The following is an 18,241-nucleotide window of genomic DNA, read 5'->3' on the forward strand; positions in this document are numbered from 1 at the left end:
GTATTCTGCTGTGTCCTTCTTAATAACCCCAAAAACTCAGTTTATCTGGTGCGCTTCATTCAATAATCCCTCCTTCAAAATGCATTCAAAATTAATCCCAAATGTTACCAATAAACTTCTCCAAACAAGTCAAACAATGTTTATAATCAAACCTCAGCTACCCTAATACGTAAATAAACTATACAATTTAAGACGGAGAATCGTTATTGTCTTTACCGGAGATAAACAACAAAGAACGCGTTCTCATCCACGTGCATGAAAACACTACAGCCAAAATGGGAGCCAATTAGAAAAACTACAAATTCTAGCTAATTTTTCCAAAAACTATTTCTAAAGACTGTTGACATCTAGTGGAAGCCCTAGGAACTGCAATATGGGAGGATTTCGCCTCATAATTAACATGACAGCCATTGAAAACAGTGGAAGGCTGAATTGTTATTTTTTGGGGGTTATTTGTCCTCTGGGTTTCACCTGCCATATCAGTTCTGTTATACTCACATACATTATTTTAACAGTTAGAAACTTAAGAGTGTTTTCTATCCAAATCTACAAATTATATGCATATCATAGCTTCTGTGCCTGAATAACAGGCATGCTTTTCATCCGGATGTCAAAATACTGCCCCCTAGCCCAAAGAGGTTAAAGCTGAATCCACTACAGATATAGGATCTTTATTTGAGCCAGTTTGCTACAGCAGGAACATTTTCCTGCAGCAACAGGAAATGTGAATTGACATGTGGATTATAATTCATGGACATTTTTTGTAGGGGTTGATACATTTCTCATTAGGGCAAAACAATTCTGACATTTTAAAGTGGAAATTACAAACCTTAGAAGCCTTTTAAATCCTTGAATACACTACAAGTTTGCATTTCCTGCAGGAGAATTCTCAGCAACAAAAGAGTGATTAAATAAAGAGTATACATCTGTACCCTCAGCCGCCCCACTGGCCACCCCACTGCTTGTGTTGGGTGCTCGGTTATAAGTATTACGCCAGTACTATGGTGAAACACAAACAACAAAGATGCTGGGGGAGACATTAATACTAATAACAGAGCACACAACACAAGCAGTGGGGTGGATTCCTTAAGCCATGTGAAAATATCCTAGAATTTTACTGAATATGTCACTGGATGTTCACTACTATGCAGTAGGGTATTTTGGTGAAGGCTAAATACGTTCACTTACCATTGCTGAAAATATTTTTCAAATGTTTTATTACAATTACAATACACTATCATTTTTTCAGGAATTAACAGTACTTGACCACTAACACAATTGTTTTATGCAATCAATACATCATGTTTGTTGTAATGGCATGTAAAACCCATCATCTAACAGCAGTCATCCTACAAATCAACTACAAATGGAACTGTCAATCTTTCCTTCCATAACCATTCTGTACAACATGTAAACTCTGAATAGGTCTCTACTAGCACACATACAGTGCCTTCAGAAAGTATACACATCCCTTGACTTTTTTCCACATTTTGTTTTGTTAGCATATAGAAAGAGTGGGAGGACAACTAAGCAAGAGGACAAGTACATTAGTGTGTCTAGTTTGAGAAACACCAGTCTCAACGTCAACAGTGGAAGGGCGACTCCGGGATGCTGGCCTTCTAGGCAGAGTTGCAAAGAAAAAGGCATATCTCAGACTGGCCAAAAAAAAGAAAAGATTAAGATGGGCAAAAGAACACAGACATTGGACAGAGGAACTCGGCGTAGGAGGCCAGCTTCCCGGAGTCGCCTCGTCACTGTTGACGTTGAGGCTGGTGTTTTGCGGCTACTATTTAATGAAGCTGTCAGTTGAGGACTTGTGAGGCAACTGTTTCTCAAACTAGACACTAATGTACTTGTCCTCTTGCTCAGTTGTGCACCGGGGCCTCCCGCTCCTCTTTCTATTCTGGTTAGAGCCAGTTTGCAATGTTCTGTGAAGGAAGTAGTACTCAGCGTTGTAGGAGATTTTCAGCTTCTAGGGCAATTCCTCACAAGTAATAGCCTTCATTTCTCAGAACAAGAATAGACTGGGGTAGTCCGACAGTCCAGGTCACAACGGGCAATTACACAGATTTTGCTTGTTTCTCCCGCTCACGTTTCTCCCGCTCACGTTTCTCCCGCTCACGTTTCTCACCTCCTCTGCCCATTTGTGCAGGCTGCTTTTTCCTTTATCCCCAAGCACTCCCTGGCTTAATGACCCGCTGTAACGGTTTTCTTCTGGGGAAAGAGAGGCGGACCAAAATGCAGCGTGGTTAGTTTTGTGCATCTTTAATAAAGATGAAAGTACAACAATCTACAAAACAAGAAACGTGAAAAAAACAAAATAGTCCTATCTGGTGCCACAAACACAAAGACAGGAACAATCACCCACAAAACCCAACACAAAACAGGCTACCTAAATATGGTTCCCAATCAGAGACAATGACTAACACCTGCCTCTGATTGAGAACCATATCAGTCCAAACAAACCAGACACACAACATAGAATGCCCACCCAGCTCACGTCCTGACCAACACTAAAACAAGGAAAACACACACGAATGATGGTCAGAACGTGACTGTACCCCCCCGGGTGGCTCAGGCAGCGCTGGGCAGACGGGTGGCTCAGGCAGCGCTGGGCAGACTGGCGACTCTGATGGCGCTGGGCAGACGGGTAGCTCAGGCGGCGCTGGGCAGACTGGCGGCACTGGCGGCACCTGGCTGACTGGCGGCACTGGCGGCTCCTGGCGGCGCTGGAATGAGGGGCTCTGGCGCCTCTGGAATGAGGGGCTCTGGCGCCTCTGGGCTGAGGGGCACTGGCGCCTCTGGGCTGAGGGGCACTGGCGCCTCTGGGCTGAGGGGCACTGGCGCCTCTGGGCTGAGGGGCGGAAACTCTGGTAGCGCCGGACAGGCGGGAGCATCTGTGTTGATGGGACGGAGAGACCGCCTGGTGCGGGGTGCAGGCTCTGGTGGTACCGGGCTGGGGACACACACCTCAGGGCGAATGCCTTGCATACTACGCCAAATCCACTGCTTTCTCTCTTCACACTCCCCCAATTCTATTAACACCTCCTCAAGTGTCTCCTCATCTCCCATCCGTTCACTCTCCTCCATTCTGTCCAATAACTCCTTGACCCTCTCAGACTCAGCCCTCAGCTTCGCCGATAGCTCCGATAACATCCATGGCTCCTTACGGTAAACAGGGGGAGTTGGCTCAGGTCTGGCTCCTGACTCTGCCACACTCTCCCTGTGCCCCCACCAATACATTTTTGGGGGTGCCTCTCGGGCTTCCAGCCGCTCTGCCTTGCTAGCTCCTCATAATGCCGCCTCTCTGCTTTCGCTGCCTCCAGCTCGGCTTTGGGGCGGCAATATTCCCCTGGCTCTGCCCAGGGTCCTTTCCCATCAAGGATCTTCTCCCAAGTCCATTTCTCCAAATAGTGCAGCCTCTCCCACTGCTGCTGCTGCTGCCTCTGTTGCTTCTCCTGCTGCTGCCTTTGCTGCTGCTGCTGTTGCTCCTGCTGCACCTATCGCTTCTCCTGCTGCTGCTGTTTCTGCTGCCTCTGTTTACCACGCCGCTTGGTCCTTGGTTGGTGGGTGATTCTGTAACGGTTTTCTTCTGGGGAAAGAGAGGTGGACCAAAATGCAGCGTGGTTAGTTTTGTGCATCTTTAATAAAGATGAAAGTATAACATTCTACAAAACAAGAAACGTGAAAAAAACAAAATAGTCCTATCTGGTGCCACAAACACAAAGACAGGAACAATCACCCACAAAACCCAACACAAAACAGGCTACCTAAATATGGTTCCCAATCAGAGACAATGACTAACACCTGCCTCTGATTGAGAACCATATCAGTCCAAACAAACCAGACACACAACATAGAATGCCCACCCAGCTCACGTCCTGACCAACACTAAAACAAGGAAAACACACACGAACGATGGTCAGAACGTGACACCCGCAGCCTTTCCTTGTTGGGGAAGGAAGTCCATATAAGGCTTGGGGGTGGAGCCAGCTACCTGCAAGATATTTCTCCTCAATTACCACTCCTCTCACCTCTCCATGCCGTCTGCCACAATGTATTGATTAAGGGGTGTGAATACTTATGTCAATTAGTTATCTCTGTATATCATTTTCAATAAATGTACAAAAAAATTCTAAAGACGTTTTCACTTATTCATTAAGTGTGTAGATGGGTTAAGATACAATACTAACAAAAAACAAGTGCACACTCACCGACACATGACACAAACACACACTCTGTTCATCACAAAAAGGTTGCACAGAAGCTGTCATCCTCTACACAAAGGTCCTGACCTATCCCAAAGATGGTTTGTAGAGAAAAGCATTATAGAACCCCTCCTAATTCTACTTTACAATACCCAGAGTGTCACTTCATGGGAATACAGTTCCCTTGTGATTCAGCATCTTCCTGTATGTAAAGAAGGTCGTCACTGAGTCATATGATACAATACAAAAGCCAATTATTTTGACAGGCCTAATTCTGCCATAACACCTTTATTGTACAGTATGTGTGTGTGCATACATGTGAATTAGCTGTGCCTAACGGAGTGCTGAGTCACTGCTGCAGCCTGGTAATGAGGCATTTGGAAACCTGACGTCGCACTGCCCCTCCCTCTCCCTAGCGACACGGAACATTTGTTCTTACGTAACATACGCAAGGACAAGCTTTTACAGGACTCAGAGATGCGCGTCGACGTGTGAGTGTGTGTTTGCATGTGGATGTCTGTGATAGTATTTGCATGTAGGCTTTCCTCCCAAACACATGTGGGTAATTCTTAGAATCAAAACTGGTGGTGGTCAGCCATCAGCAAAAGTGCTTCTCGCTAAACATAAAACAATCAAGCTTTCAGCTGATTAGTTTAGAAGCTCACCTATGAATCTTCTGGGTGAGATACATACCAAATATTGAAATGACAAAACACAATGAATAAAACGAAAGACCAACAATGACACACGCACACTCGCATGCGCACGCACACACAACCACATGTCCTGACACTATCCTAACATCCCAAGCCCAGACTCTCAGTCCATAATCCCTATGTAAAGCTCTCCACAGAGTAGAGGAGATAATGGGGAAGGAAGAGGAAGAAGAAAGCCTATGCATTCCACATACTAAGCCAGTGAGAGGGGAAGTCGTGGAGGAATCCAAGAGCAAACATTTTGGGGTTTGTTTGCTGTTGACATTGTGCCCGATGTGTGTTTGGCCCCTGCTCTGCTCCTGGACTGTTTCCTGTCTAGCTGACTTGTGCAAACAGCAAGGGTCATCTCTCCCTCCACCCCTCCATCCTCATTTCCATCCTCTTGTCGCCGCAAAAAGACACAAGTTTTGTGAATGTCTGAAATGTCAAAATAATCTGTCACACTAATCAAAGAACTGACTTTTCGATTGAAGATGGAACAAGAAACACACTTGCTCACACAAAGAAAAAGCCCTGGAAGCATACAGTAACATATGCATAAAAAGCATTATAAGCAAGGCCTAATTTTCAGGTCAAATGAGCACAGCGATATTGACCCATTCTCTCTCGGGCCCACGCTAACCCAGTAAGCCGTTGTGTTTGGCCCTCTCTCTGTTTGTTTGGCTGAGGGCCAATGCAGCCTGACCACAATTTCTTCATACAGCTCAATCCCTTGCTACTTTACACCTTGCTTTCATTAGTAATTGGGTCGGTAACAGATCGCCGGGCCTGACGTGTGTGTGTGTGTGTGTGTTTGTCTGCCCTGGGGGGGGTCTGTGGGGGGAGGAGCAGTGTGTGAGGGGTGTGTGTGGGCACATCCGGCACCAGCCAGAGAGGCGTGACCGACACAGGGCTGCCGTTCTTTACCTACTGTCAGGTGAGGCTTTGAAGTGGCCCCAGTCGGATGTCAATGTGTTTCTCGTTACACACGTAGCAAATTTTTATTGCCAGTCAGTCACACACTACAAAGTGACCAATAAACAAGGTTTTGGAACCAGGGAACAGTTTGGGGTCACTCCAGTTTATGTCTGTACGCATACAGTCTGGACTCTGTGGAGTGTCGCCATGATAACTCTGACAACATCGGGCCGATCCCTTATTTTCGGTGTACACCAGTGAATCTGTTAAATAATCAAGTCATAAACGTCAGAAAATGTCAGCGGGACTAAAAACATGTTTATGCTAGCAGGAAGTGGATTATATAAGAGCACCCCATTTACCTTGCTGTTGTGTGTTGTGTAAGCAGTCACCCTGGACAATGGCTCCTCTTGAAACAAGTAGGATGTTCCAGGCCTTCCCACCCCATCCCCAAGCCCCTGTCCCTCATTCCTTATCCCCCTGTATCCGTACCACCCAGCCCTAAACCAGCTGGGACCCCTGATCCCTAACCAGGCCTTTGAGCTGACACCTCATCTCAGAGGCACTATTGATGATGGCAATAGGTAGTGACAAACATTTGGGGACAAATAAGTGGACTGTTACAAGACCTGTTGCGCCACACTGCTAGCCAACATACAGCATGCATGAACACACACACAGTCACACACACAAACACACCCCAGGCACTGACAAATGAATGGATAAACACTCTCACAAAAAAGTCACAAAACCACCCACAAAGCTCTCTCCAAACTCAAGTCTCTCCTCACTCCGCCATTAAACTCCACACATACACACAAAACACACACGCAAGCACGCACACACAAATCCCTCTCTTATCTGTCAAACAATCTATCTCCATGGAGCCCCACCTGGCTACGTACTTATCTGACTCCCTTTGTAACTATTCGGGTCAGCGCCGTCTCATGGCTGTTGCTTTGTCTTGGCCTGGCCTAAGTGATACTGGCTCATCTATCCCCCCCTTCAGAGAAGCCAGTCAGGGCCCTGGCCCCTGTGGCCCCTATAGCCCCTGGCCCTTGGCAGGGATAAAGAGAGATGTAGTATCCCCTCACAGAGGCACGTCCTGGGACATAATTCTCAGCTTTGTCCAGGGTTTAACTGGTCCTTTAATTAACCCTTCTCTTCACTGCGCCGCAGACTGTAGAGGACCAAAGTTTAACAAAAGTCCACCCAACCAAAGCACTGTCAATGGACGGTGTGACCCCTCTGAGAGACATTCCAGTGACCTGATAGACACAATTACAAAGAGGACGCCTTCAATCGGCAGGCAACGTACACATAATGGACAAACAAATACCACACACAAGGCAAGCACACATGCCAACAAACATCATTATGAGTCTTTAACACATGGACAGATAGACGTGTGTGTGTGTGTGTGTGTGTGTGTGTGTGTGTGTGTGTGTGTGTTTGTGTGTGTGTGTGTGTGTGTGTGTGTGGGAAACAGCTCTGCACTCAACAATTGACCACTTTCCTTTATAGATCGTGATAAAATAGTGCTTACACAACAATTAGGAGCTGGTTTGACTCCAGCTGTATGCCTTAGAATGAGAAAGCTAGCCTGAGTGCCAGTTTGTTTGTACCATCATGCCAACTCCTTTTCACTCATTGTCATGCCAAACAAAACTTGCCAATGACAGTAATGGAGTTGGCAATAGCACAAAAACATCTGGGACACGGCTATGAGCAAGCATGAAAATTCCCCAAACTCTTCGTCAAACTTTTATGTTCAGGCTCAGCCCACAGACATTACAAGGAGGCCTTACTCACTTTTCACGGTAAGAATGGTTAGTCACTAACCACTGGGCACGTACTGGTTGAATCAACGTTGTTTCCACGTAATTTAATAATGTAATTTAGTAATTGAATTATGTTAACATAATGTTTATAATGTTTATATATTTTGCATTACTCATCTCATATGGATATACTGTATTCTATCCTATTCGACTGTATCTTAGTCTATGCTGCTCTGACATTGCTTGTCCAAATATTTATATATTCTTAATTCCATTCCTTTACTTTAGATTGTGTGTGTTGTTAGATATTACTTTTTAGATATTACTGCACGGTTGAAGCTAGAAACACAAGCATTAACATCTGCTTAACACCCGTATGTGACAAATAAAATGTAATTTGATTTGACTTTGATTTCAATGAAATTCCACATCATTTCAATGAAATTACGTTGAACCAATGTGGAATAGACTTTATTTAGAATTTATTTCTGTGCCCAATGGGTGAACTGTATGGTGATACAGTATGTTCAAACTAAGCTCTACATACAGTCTAAAAATAGTTTTCAGGTTACTCCATTAATCCATATCCTAAGTGCCTGTCTGTTTTTTCTTTCAGCGTTGAGAAGGGAATATTAAACTCTGGAGGGAGAGGGGAGAGGGGAGAGGAGAGAGGGCTGACCTTAAGGGTATATGCAGGGGCAGGACATCAGCGGTGGCTGACACAGGTAGAGATGGCCTGGCTAATGCTCCAGTGTCTATCCAATGGTCTGCCACACTTCCACAGCTCTGAGCAGTCTGACCATGTGTCTGATACATAGCTGCGGGAAGTAGGGGTGCTGAGGGTGCTACAGTCCCCCTGAAAAATATTTATAAAAAATAAATATGAATAAAAATGCCCAGAAAATCTTTAGAAGAAAAAAGAATGCACAATTTACTGCACTGGGCCTTTACTAGTCCTATATTAGCGGACCTAATAGCTGCCTGTAGAGCGGCCCCAAAAAATATTCAGCACCGCAGTTTTATAGACAGCAAAGAAGACTGAGGAACAAATACAGACACTTAGGGTGAATATGTGCCTTGAAGTTGGGTAAATGGGACTGTGTGTCAATAGCCAGTGGTCCTTAGGGGTAAATAAAGAGAGGAGCCAGTGCTGGGAGACAGGGGGTCTTTTTTTACTGGACCCCCCCCCCCCCCCCCAAAAAAAACAACAACCTTGGGTCACACCAGTTACAATAGGGGTCAAGGGTCACACAGGGTGATGTGCTTAATGACTATGCTTTTACTCCAACATTCAACAACTCAGCATCTCTGTACATAGACTGCGGAGAAGAAAGTGTCAGAGAGAGAAAGAGCGACAGGGGGAGTGAGAGGGGGGTGATAGAAGATGAGGTTGGATTGATGTAACATATGGAATTGTTTTAAAATGGTCATACAATGGGTCGTTCAGCTATTTGGTTTAGAATTTTAGGACCCCTTTTGGTATCCCCCCCCCAAAAAAAGGGATAAATTATTGAACTTGGCCTTTAATTCTATAGCCCATATAAACGCATTGAATAATACATTCATAAATGGCAACAAAAAAAAGACAGTAAAACAAGGTTTTTAAGTTTCTGTTCTTTTTCTATGAGATATAAGAAGCTCAGGAAATGTATGTAAAAAAAATTGGGCACATATTTAACCCTTTATTTTTGTTAGCACAAAACTACCTCCATAATTCCATTAATTTGTATTGGATACCTTTAGACGAGTCCCGTGGCACTTGTGGAGGTTGTAGAGGCCAAACTGTTCGGACGCTACAGAGGTTTTCGTGAGAAGACCAATTTTCAGGATGACTTATGATCTGAAAAACACAGCTGTAGCTCGGCCATCTTCCACTGCAGATGCGGAAGGCCGACATAGACGGATGCAGGGGATTGAGAAGCAGCACATGCAAAATAAACTGATATCTCTAGCTTAAACTGACAGATTTTGATGTGGATTTTTTTTATCATGTTACTTAAATTGAAGCACTGGTGCATCAACAGACTCATAAGGATTTACCAATCAATCAATCAATGAAAAAGCCACATCAGTGTTGATTACAGTAGTGATCATTTATTTAACTACATTATCATCTCACAATTTGTATGTTCCTCAAAAAGACAGGGCAAGACAGAGAGAGAAATAAAGAAACAGAAGGACAAAAACAGACAGAAAAAGAGATGCATCTTAAGACACAGACGGAAAGAGTTTGGAGCTTCAGGCCTGCAGCTGTGCTGTAGAGTCGGGTCGATTGAAGACAGCCAGGCCACCCTTTGTCTCTCTGTCTGCATGTGGGTCTGTCTGTCAGACTGGGAGGTTCCAGTAGGTTCCGGGCGGGTCTAGTTGTTCTGGATTATGGTGTTCCAGCTAGCTAATCTTCTCGGCTAGCTGTCATGTGAGCCATGTTCCTCTGTAGGACACGTCACAGAGAGGGATACCACTGACCCAAGACACTGCAGCCCTGCTATTACGCGACAAACCCTGGCCCACTGGCCCACTGGCCAGCCGGTCAGGATGTAGCAGGCTCCTGTCCCAGTCCTGCTACCGCTCGTTAAACCTGTTTATTAGATGACAAATCTCAGAGCTATCTCTGCTCTCTGTAATTCACCCTAGTAACAGGACAAACAAGAGCACCAATACAGTGGCGATCTGGAGTCTGAACTTAGTCAAACTGTGTCAAACAGCAGTAATACCTATTGCGAGTGTGTGTGGATGGTGTCATCATTGTTGTCATCATGTGGGTGAACTCTGATTTATAGTGGCAAGTAATGAAAATTGTGAAGAGAGACTTGAATCTCTTGGGCCAAAGAGTCATGTTATATTCATCCAGACACAGACGCAAACTGAGTGAAAGTGCATGTTGCATAACTGCCTCTAAACATACTCTCATTTTCACTTTAACTACACACACACTCTCATTTTCACTTTAACCACACACGCACGCGCACACGCACACACACACACACACACACACACACACACACACACAGACACACAGACACACACACAGGATGCTCTGGCCCAAGCGGTTCCTGATTAGTGAGTGTGACGTGGGAGGGGTGTAATGGGAAAGGCAGTGAGTCATGGGAGAATCAGTCTCCCTGGTCTAGGCCTGCGGTCAGGATCCCCTCATCCGGTGGACCAGCTGCCAGGCTGCGTTGGAACATTAGTCAGTCTGCTGTAAGCAGTATACACTGCTGCTCCAATCTGGTCTAGTGGGAGATTAGAGCTGAATAGCCGTACAGATCACAGGGAGGATCTCACCACAGACACCCTCCTCTTCCCCTCGCCACACACACTGGGGTGATTCTTAGAAACCTTATGCAGACTCACACTGGCTTGCGTAGATGAGTACACCTGCTCAGAGATTTGTATCTGGTGAAGTGGATAGTGTTGAATGTTAACATGAGAACGTAGACATATACAATATAAATTCGACTCCTACGCTTTTTTGTAAAGTATTGTTCAGGGTTTTGTTATTCAGCTCCTAGACAGTCAGTTGGTGGTCTGGAACTAGTGGGGAGTGTAAAGCCCTCACAGTCTGACTGCAGAATTCAACTTTTATCCACGTTCTCCAAATGTCACATTTCTAAGTTGTCAAGATTTTGTTGCTCTTGATGTTCTGTATCGTTCCATTTCTCCAAGTTAAGAGTTACGTTTAGGCACTCATTCCAAATGATTAAGGTAAGAGTTAAGGTTTGGAATAGTGTTACAAAATATATACATATATATTCAAATATAAAAACAGTGTCCATGATCCATCCACCTCCCCCATCCAAAACACATTAGCAAAAACCAAGCCTACTTACTTGATGGTAATAGCTGGTAACACTGTTGCCCCCGGTGGTTGGTTTTCAAAACATTTCCTTTCCTCAGGACATGGATAGACGTCCAATTTCGACTTCAATCTTGAACAACCTGACTGTTGGGTCATTTCATGTCATTTCAGCAAGCCATGACTCCCACCATTTCAGATTGTTCTGAAATCGTTTCTGTAGTTAGAAACAGATAAGATTAGCATTCCTGAAACATCGGACTCCTTTTTCTTGTGCTTTTTGAGGTGGAATGACGTGTGTGTGTGTGTGTGTGTGTGTGTGTGTGTGTGTGTGTGTGTGAAAGAGGGTAAAAGAGAGAAAGAACAAGGAAGAGAAAGAGGATTGTTCTGACTACAAAGCATTGAAATCACACAACCAAGGTGTCATTTATCAGGGTGAAAGGGGAAGGCGAGGAACGAGAGGAGAGAGGGTGACCCAGTTTACAAAGAATGTTCTTCTTCTTTATACCTCCTCTACCCTGGTTCCCTCTCACCCAGTGGTCTCAGCTGTTGTTTCACATGGTGAAATGTTTGGTTGGGTTACTAGTTAGGATGTTTATGAGGAGTAGGAGGGCGGTAATTCAGATAGTTCGCATTGAGTTAAGTTGTGTCTCAAGGGGTCAAATTGCCGATACACATTTAGCTCCAGGAACATACTTAGAGTACAGTACAAACTAAACCAATGATCCTAGAACCACTTCAGCATAACAAGTAAACATGATAGTGACCTTTTGCAAGTACTTAACCATTCACCTAGTCCCAGCTTCACTATTCTGAGAGAAGTGAGACCACATGGTACCTTCACAAAGATCTAAGGAATAACCAACACTTGTCTGACAACAACAAACTATTTGTCAATGGGGACATGTTGGTAGAATTAGAGGTCATGCTAGTCATGCTAGAGTGCCTTGCCTTCATCTTCATCTTAAACTAGGAAGGGACCATCACTCAACGTTTGTGGAATAAAAGTGGAAGAAAGGTATGTGTTTCCAGGCTTTGTGTGTATGTGTGTTTGCGCGCATGTGTGTGTCTATGTGTATTTTGTAGCCCAGTGAGTTCAGTGGTTACAAGTTTCCCCCTGCCAACCCAGACACCCTCACAAGGGCAGACAGGACCTCAGGATCAGTGTGTCTAAGTGTTTCAACTGTAATGACCTAGCTGAATTATAGTTATAGTCCCTCATTGTCAGAGTTATCTGGGGTGAACACTGTTTATTTTAACAAACTGGCTTGAATTCAGCAGGCACTGCTACCGAATGCCTTGATCAGCCCCCTGAGCAATCAGGGCAACCAAACACTCATAATGTAACCATACTCCTCTCCAAGCATAAATACCATGCATTCCAACACCATCAACGGCCCATTCCACCAGTCCACAAATCCAGTTGAGTAAAAACATCCAAATACTTTGTCTTTTACCTTCTCATCTCACCTACCCAGACAGACTGATGATGATCTGTACTCTGTCAGAGTTCATGGTGAAAGTAGGTGTGAGCTCCAGTCTACATGAGGGGAAAATGCTGTGTGTGTGTGTGTGTGTGTGTGTGTGTGTGTGTGTGTGTGTGTGTGTGTGTGTGTGTGTGTGTGTGTGTGTGTGTGTGTGTGTGTGTGTGTGCGTGTTTTAAGACAGGGGTTGGCCGGGGCACTAAAGAAACGTTTGAAGTACCACAGCAAGACCCTCCTGAGCGGTATGACATCCAGCCCTCGAACATGGAGAGCCTGCCACTCAGCGCTATCTGTGTGTGCGCAAGCAGCCTATCCCGCATGAAAAAATGCTATAGTTTTCTATGGTATAAATACTCTAATATTATTATATTTATATACTATAGTATTCACTGTAGTGTTTTTGCAGACTTTACTGTCGTATTACTGTAGTGTTTTTGATGTTGTTTTTCCGCAAACATTTCCATTAAGAAAATTATCTTACTCATAGAATGATTTTCAGCTTTCCACCATGATACATCATATTTTTTTCAATGGCTACATATTTATGGGTACAACTCATTAATTGTGTACAATATTGTCATTGCACAGTAGAGTAATATGGATAATAAATACCATTATTTACAAAGTTATCATAGTACACATACATTTATTTTTAGGCCTACCATAGTACTCACCATATATACTGTGAAAAACTAAAGTAAATACTATATATAGTACACTATGGTAACATTACTTATGGCACAGTCTATCGCTATGTAGTAAAAAAATCTACAGTACAGTAAGTGACTACAGATGTTCTTAATCACCTACAAGCATTTTTTTGGACAAATGTAGTCGATTTTCAGAACTCTTGGGCCTTTGCTAAACAATAAATGCAAACTTTTTTTAATGTAGTTGCCTATTTAAAACATAAATGCATTCATCAAAACTATATTAAAATGTCATAATTACAAATACATTCATTAAGAACATTCAAATGGTACTGAATTGCTTGCAATAAGATTAACACAAACATCCTCATCTCTGGAATCCAAGCAGGCAAAACTAAAAGTTAGTCTGTGTTTTAAAAATATCAGTAGATCAATACATTTTCTTTGCAGTCACTAAATCATGATGATCAAAATATACACAGGCAATTAGAAAAGCCAAGGCTAGCGTTTTCAAGCAGAAATTAGCTTCCTGCAACACAAACTCAAAAAAGTTCTGGGACACTGTAAAGTCCATGGAGAATAAGAACACCTCCTCCAAGCTGCCCAATGCACTGAGGATAGAAAAGACTGTCACCACCGATAAATCCAATATAATTGAGAATTTCAATAAGCATTTTTCTACGGCTGGCCATGCTTTCCACCTGGCTACCCCTACCCCGGTCAACAGCACTGCACCCCCCCACAGCAACTCGCCCAAGCCTTCCCCATTTCTCCTTCTCCCAAATTCAGTCAGCTGATGTCCTGAAAGAGCTGCAAAATCTGGACCCCTACAAATCAGCCAGGCTAAACAATCTGGACCCTTTCTTTCTAAAATTATCTGCCGAAATTGTTGCCACCCCTATTACTAGCCTGTTCAACCCCTCTTTCGTGTCGTCTGAGATTCCCAAAGATTGGAAAGCAGCTGAGTCATTCCCCTCTTCAAAGGGGGGTACACTCTTGACCCAAACTGCTACAGACTTACATTTATCCTACCCTGCCTTTCTAAGGTCTTCGAAAGCCAAGTCAACAAACAGATTACCGACCATTTCGAATCCCACCCTACCTTCTCCGCTATGCAATCTGGTTTCAGAGCTGGTCATGGGTGCACCTCAGCCAAGCTCAAGGTCCTACAGTGCCTTGCGAAAGTATTCGGCCCCCTTGAACTTTGCAACCTTTTGCCACATTTCAGGCTTCAAACATAAAGATATAAAACTGTATTTTTTTGTGAAGAATCAACAACAAGTGGGACACAATCATGAAGTGGAATGACATTTTTTGGATATTTCAAACTTTTTTAACAAATCAAAAACTGAAAAATTGGGCGTGCAAAATTATTCAGCCCCTTTACTTTCAGTGCAGCAAACTCTCTCCAGAAGTTCAGTGAGGATCTCTGAATGATCCAATGTTGACCTAAATGACTAATGATGATAAATACAATCCACCTGTGTGTAATCAAGTCTCCTTATAAATGCAGCTGCACTGTGATAGTCTCAGAGGTCCGTTAAAAGCGCAGAGAGCATCATGAAGAACAAGGAACACACCAGGCAGGTCCGAGATACTGTTGTGAAGAAGTTTAATGCCGGATTTGGATACAAAAAGATTTCCAAAGCTTTAAACATCCCAAGGAGCACTGTGCAAGCGATAATATTGAAATGGAAGGAGTATCAGACCACTGCAAATCTACCAAGACCTGGCCGTCCCTCTAAACTTTCAGCTCATACAAGGAGAAGACTGATCAGAGATGCAGCCAAGAGGTCTCACTCTGGATGAACTGCAGAGATCTACAGCTGAGGTGAGAGACTCTGTCCATAGGACAACAATCAGTCGTATATTGCACAAATCTGGCCTTTATGGAAGAGTGGCAAGAAGAAAGCCATTTCTTAAAGATATCCATAAAAAGTGTTGTTTAAAGTTTGCCACAAGCCACCTGGGAGGCACACCAAACATGTGGAAGAAGGTGCTCTGGTCAGACGAAACCAAAATGTAACTTTTTGGCAACAATGCAAAACGTTATGTTTGGCGTAAAAGCAACACAGCTGAACACACCATCCCCACTGTCAAACATGGTGGTGGCAGCATCATGGTTTGGGCCTGCTTTTCTTCAGCAGGGACAGGGAAGATGGTTAAAATTCATGGGAAGATGGATGGAGCCAAATACAGGACCATTCTGGAAGAAAACCTGATGGAGTCTGCAAAAGACCTGAGACTGGGACGGAGATTTGTCTTCCAACAAGACAATGATCCAAAACATAAAGCAAAATCTACAATGGAATGGTTCAAAAATAAACATGTCCAGGTGTTAGAATGGCCAAGTCAAAGTCCAGACCTGAATCCAATCGAGAATCTGTGGAAAGAACTGAAAACTGCTGTTCACAAATGCTCTCCATCCAACCTCACTGAGCTCGAGCTGTTTTGCAAGGAGGAATGGGAAAAAATTTCAGTCTCTCGATGTGCAAAACTGATAGAGACATACCCCAAGCGACTTACAGCTGTAATCGCAGCAAAAGGTGGCGCTACAAAGTATTAACTTAAGGGGGCTGAATAATTTTGCACACCCAATTTTTCAGTTTTTGATTTGTTAAAAAAGTTTGAAATATCCAATAAATGTCGTTCCACTTCATGATTGTGTCCCACTTGTTGTTGATTCTTCACAAAAAAATACAGTTTTATATCTTTATGTTTGAAGCCTGAAATGTGGCAAAAGGTCGCAAAGTTCAAGGGGGCCGAATACTTTCGCAATGCACTGTCAATGATATCTTAACCATTGAACTTATTCATTGAACTGGCCAAGGCTTTCAACTCTGTCAGTCACCACATCCTCATCGGCAGACTCGATAGCCCTGGTTTCTCAAATGATTGCCTCGCTTGGTTCACCAACTACTTCTCTGATAGAGTTCAGTGTGTTAAATCGGAGGGCCTGTTGTCCGGGCCTTTGGCAGTCTCTATGGGGGTGCCACAGGGTTCAATTCTTGGACCGACTCTCTTCTCTGTATACATCAATGATGTCGCTCTTGCTGCTGTTGAGTCTCTGATCCACCTCTACGCAGACGACACCATTCTGTATACTTCTGGCCCTTATTTGGACACTGTGTTAACAACCCTCCAGGCGAGCTTCAATGCCATACAACTCTCCTTCTGTGGCCTCCAATTGCTCTTAAACACAAGTAAAACTAAATGCATGCTCTTCAACCAATCGCAGCCTGCACCTGCCCGCCTGTCCAACATCACTACTCTGGACGGTTCTGACTTGGAATATGTGGACAACTACAAATACCTAGGTGTCTGGTTAGACTGTAAACTCTCCTTCCAGACTCACATCAAACATCTCCAATCCAAAGTTAAATCTAGAATTGGCTTCTTATTTCGCAACAAAGCATCCTTCACTCATGCTGCCAAACATACCCTCGTAAAACTGACCATCCTACCGATCCTCAACTTCGGCGATGTCATTTACAAAATAGCCTCAAATACACTACTCAATAAATTGGATGCAGTCTATCACAGTACCATCCATTTTGTCACCAAAGCCCCATATTCTACCCACCACTGCGACCTGTACGCTCTCGTTGGCTGGCCCTCGCTTCATACTCGTCGCCAAACCCACTGGCTCCAGGTCATCTACAAGTCCCTGCTAGGTAAAGTCCCCCCTTATCTCAGCTCGCTGGTCACCATAGCAGCACCCACCTATAGCACACACTCCAGCAGGTATATCTTTCTGGTCACGCCCAAAACCAATTCTTCCTTTGGCCACCTCTCCTTCCAGTTCTCTGCTGCCAATGACTGGAACAAACTACAGAAATCTCTGAAACTGGAAACACTTATCTCCCTCACTAGTTTTAAGCACCAGCTGTCAGAGCAGCTCACAGATGACTGCACCTGTACATAGCCCATCTATAATTTAGACCAAACAGCTACCTCTCCCCCTACCGTATTTATTTATTTTGCTCCTTTGCACCCCATTATTTCTATCTCTACCTTGCACATTCTTCCACTGCAAATCTACCATTCCAGTGTTTTACTTGCTATATTGTATTTACTTCGCCACCATGGCCTTTTTTTGTTGTCTTTACCTCCCTTATCTCACCTCATTTGCTCACATTGTATATAGACTTATTTTTCTACTGTATTATTGACTGTATGTTTGATTTACTCCATGTGTAACTCTGTGTTGTTGTATGTGTCGAACTGCTTTGCTTTATCTTGGCCAGGTAGCAATTGTAAATGAGAACTTGTTCTCAACTTGCCTACCTGGTTATATAAAGGTGAAAAAGTTCAACTATCCAAAGATGCAGAATGATGGGCATTTGATCATTGATATACTGCTATAGATATGTTTCAACACAGATCACAACATTGCTTGTGCACTATTGCTGAAAGAAACTACAGTTTGTAGTGTATTTTACACTACGCAACAAAATTCTATAGTAAGTACTACATGATCGAGGGATACTACAGTGTGTAGTATAGTATTCTAAAGTATACTACACAATTCTATAGTAAACACTACACGATCAAGATATACTGCAGTGTGTAGTATAGTATTCTACACCATAATACTGTTTCTATAGTCAACTGTAGTTTTTTTTATGTGGGATCTGTCAGTCGTGCTCTCACACACTATTAATCTACAACGCTATTAGACAAAGAAAAACAATTATATGTTAAAGTTA

General features: G+C 43.6%; 1 protein-coding gene across 1 annotated transcript; it reads right to left on the bottom strand.

Annotated features, from left to right (window-relative positions):
• Positions 1-657: 657 nt before the first annotated feature.
• LOC149984564 (uncharacterized) lies at positions 658-14,666 on the bottom strand. The gene is made up of 2 exons (XM_090229358.1): positions 11,433-14,666; positions 658-3,592 (listed from the first exon to the last, which is right to left on the bottom strand). Exon 2 carries the CDS (start codon positions 3,241-3,243, stop codon positions 2,656-2,658), a length of 588 nt encoding a protein of 195 aa, XP_090085484.1. The 5' UTR covers positions 3,244-3,592; positions 11,433-14,666; the 3' UTR covers positions 658-2,655.
• Between the last annotated feature and the right edge of the window lie 3,575 nt (positions 14,667-18,241).

The sequence above is a fragment of the Oncorhynchus mykiss genome, chromosome 3 (assembly GCF_057628025.1).
Source record: "Oncorhynchus mykiss isolate SJ-2025 chromosome 3, ASM5762802v1, whole genome shotgun sequence".
Lineage (NCBI taxonomy): Eukaryota > Metazoa > Chordata > Actinopteri > Salmoniformes > Salmonidae > Oncorhynchus > Oncorhynchus mykiss.

Coding starts and splice junctions, on each gene's coding strand:
- LOC149984564 (XM_090229358.1), bottom strand. CDS start 3,243: ATGTATTGGTGGGGGCACAGGGAGAGTGTGGCAGAGTCAGGAGCCAGA.